The sequence below is a fragment of the Lotus japonicus genome, chromosome 3 (assembly GCF_012489685.1).
Source record: "Lotus japonicus ecotype B-129 chromosome 3, LjGifu_v1.2".
NCBI lineage: Eukaryota > Viridiplantae > Streptophyta > Magnoliopsida > Fabales > Fabaceae > Lotus > Lotus japonicus.
Genome location: NC_080043.1, coordinates 58120191 through 58122431, shown reverse-complemented (window position 1 = coordinate 58122431; position 2241 = coordinate 58120191). Strand labels below are relative to the sequence as shown.

The following is a 2241-nucleotide window of genomic DNA, read 5'->3' as shown; positions in this document are numbered from 1 at the left end:
ACCACCTCATTTGCGATGAGGATACAGTCAGAAATTTGTCTGCCGCTTGTGAAGGCGAACTGGTTCTTGGTGATTAAGGTTGGCATAATGGTTTGCAATCGTCTTGCAAGGACTTTGGCAATCAATTTGTAGACACTCCCAATGAGGCTGATAGGTCTATAGTCCGAGAGAGAAGCATGGCTTGGGGACTTAGGAATTAGCGTGATAAATGCAGCATTGAGGCCCCTTACTATTTTGCCATTCTCGTGAAAGTCGTCGAAGACCTTAACAATATCACCTTTGATCAAGCTCCAGAATTCTTTGTAGAAGTGTAGATTGAAACCATCGGGCCCGGGTGCTTTGTTGCCATCGCACGCTTTAATGGCATCCCAAATTTCTTCCTCGGAGAATCTTCTTTGAAGCATATTTATCATTTCAGGGCCAAGCTTCTTCAAATTTCTGCACTTGAATGAGGCATTCACACGCTGCCTCCCCTTGAAAAAGATGTGAAAGTGCTCAGCAATTGCTCTCTTAATCTCATTCGGATCTTGAATGAGTTCACCTTGAACTTGAATCTGGTGGAGCTCTTTCTTTGCCTCTCTAATCTTGCATACCCTGTGAAAGTATTTCGAATTCATGTCTCCTTCTCTATTCCACTTAATCCGAGCTTTTTGTAACCATTTGCTTTCTTCTGACCTGTATAGGCGCCACAAATTGTTTATGATTTCCAAGCGGTTCTTCCTTAGGTCCTCACTCGCACCTTCATTCTCCATACGGGTCATGACACCCTGTAATTCGCTTTCCAGATTTTTAATAAGTTCAACACCCTAAACCCCTTTGCTGGATCTCCATTCTCGGATTTTGGTTCTAAGGCCCTTCAGTTTCTGCATCAGAGCAAAGCTCGACCAACCTTCCACAACCGTAGAAGACCACCACTCCTCCACGAAGTCTTTAAAGCCCTCCTCTAGCAGCCAGTGATTGAAGAAACTAAATGGTTTGGGTCCAAAGTCTCTAGACCCCACTGACAGAGTTACTGCGCGATGATCGGAGACATTCCATTCCTCAGCCGATTGTGCTGCTCCATTAAAAGTTAGTATCAGATCATCATTAACCAACCACCTGTCTAATTTGCTCCAGAGCCCGCCATTCTTCGTGGTAGTCCACGTAAACTCACCATTCCTCAAAGGTAGATCAATCAGATGGTAGTTCTCCACAAAGAGTTTGAAAAATTGATCACTACCACTAACGTTGCCTGACCCCTTTCTTTCACTATCATGTAATGTAGCATTAAAATCTCCTCCAATCGCTATAGGACCGCAAAAATTATTTAGATGAAGACCAAGTTCAGCAAAGAAATTTCCCCTCTCATCATCACGAATTGGCCCATAGACATTAGCCAGTAGATAGGGTTCAGTAATATTGGGAAATCTGACAATCAGGATTAAGAACCTTTGGTTTTTGATCACATTTAACACATCAAAATAGCCAGCCTTCCAGAGTGTCACCAGTCCACCCATAGACCCATCAGCAGGCACGGATTCCACTGCAAGGTTCATACCATTAGCCCAGTCAACCAGCATTTTCCCGTTATTCTCGTTAATCTTTGTTTCTTGTATCTCCCCTGATCAGACCATCAACCCCTTCAGCTTCTTCACCATCCATGGTGTAGACTCTTGCCTTGGCAGCAGGACGCTTCCCACGAGCAGTGTTAACAGCTGGTTCTGTCTTGGGTGCCCTGCATTGAGCAGCAGTATGCCCCAACTTGTTACAGTTAAAGCATTTGGGCCTCATGTCAGTACAAGCATTGGCATAGTGCCCAGGCTGCCCACATCTGTAACAGGTCATCTCCCTGTTCACAGTCTGACCTCCAGAACCTCCAGCAGTACCCACCATGGGCCTATAAGATCCTGAAGCAATTCCTCTACCTGCAGGACGTTGATACGGCTTCCTACTCTGAAATCTTCCTCTGCCTTGAAAGTTTTGAGAGCCCGACCTCATCGGCCCTCCTGTTCCAACACGGTTCAGTCTCCTGTTCTTCATCATCTCCACCTCAGTGGCTTTCTCAACCAAAGTCTGAAAACGAGTGATTCCCAACGGTTTCACCGAGTCTTCAATATCGGGCCTCAGCCCATTCACAAAGCGCTTGCACATGTAGGGTTCATCGACCCCATTGCGGAAGAATCGAAAGTGCTTGGCCAACGATTCCAGCTTGGCAGCATATTCCGGGATGGACATGCTACCCTGACGAAGTGTCAGGAATTG

The 2241-nt window shown here is 45.8% G+C and overlaps 1 protein-coding gene across 1 annotated transcript; it reads right to left on the bottom strand.

Moving 5' to 3' along the window:
- Positions 1-806: 806 nt before the first annotated feature.
- Positions 807-1559, bottom strand: LOC130744401 (uncharacterized). Its single transcript, XM_057596590.1, has one exon. The coding sequence runs from the start codon at positions 1557-1559 to the stop codon at positions 807-809; it is 753 nt and encodes a 250-aa protein (XP_057452573.1).
- Between the last annotated feature and the right edge of the window lie 682 nt (positions 1560-2241).

Coding starts and splice junctions, on each gene's coding strand:
- LOC130744401 (XM_057596590.1), bottom strand. CDS start 1,559: ATGCTGGTTGACTGGGCTAATGGTATGAACCTTGCAGTGGAATCCGTG.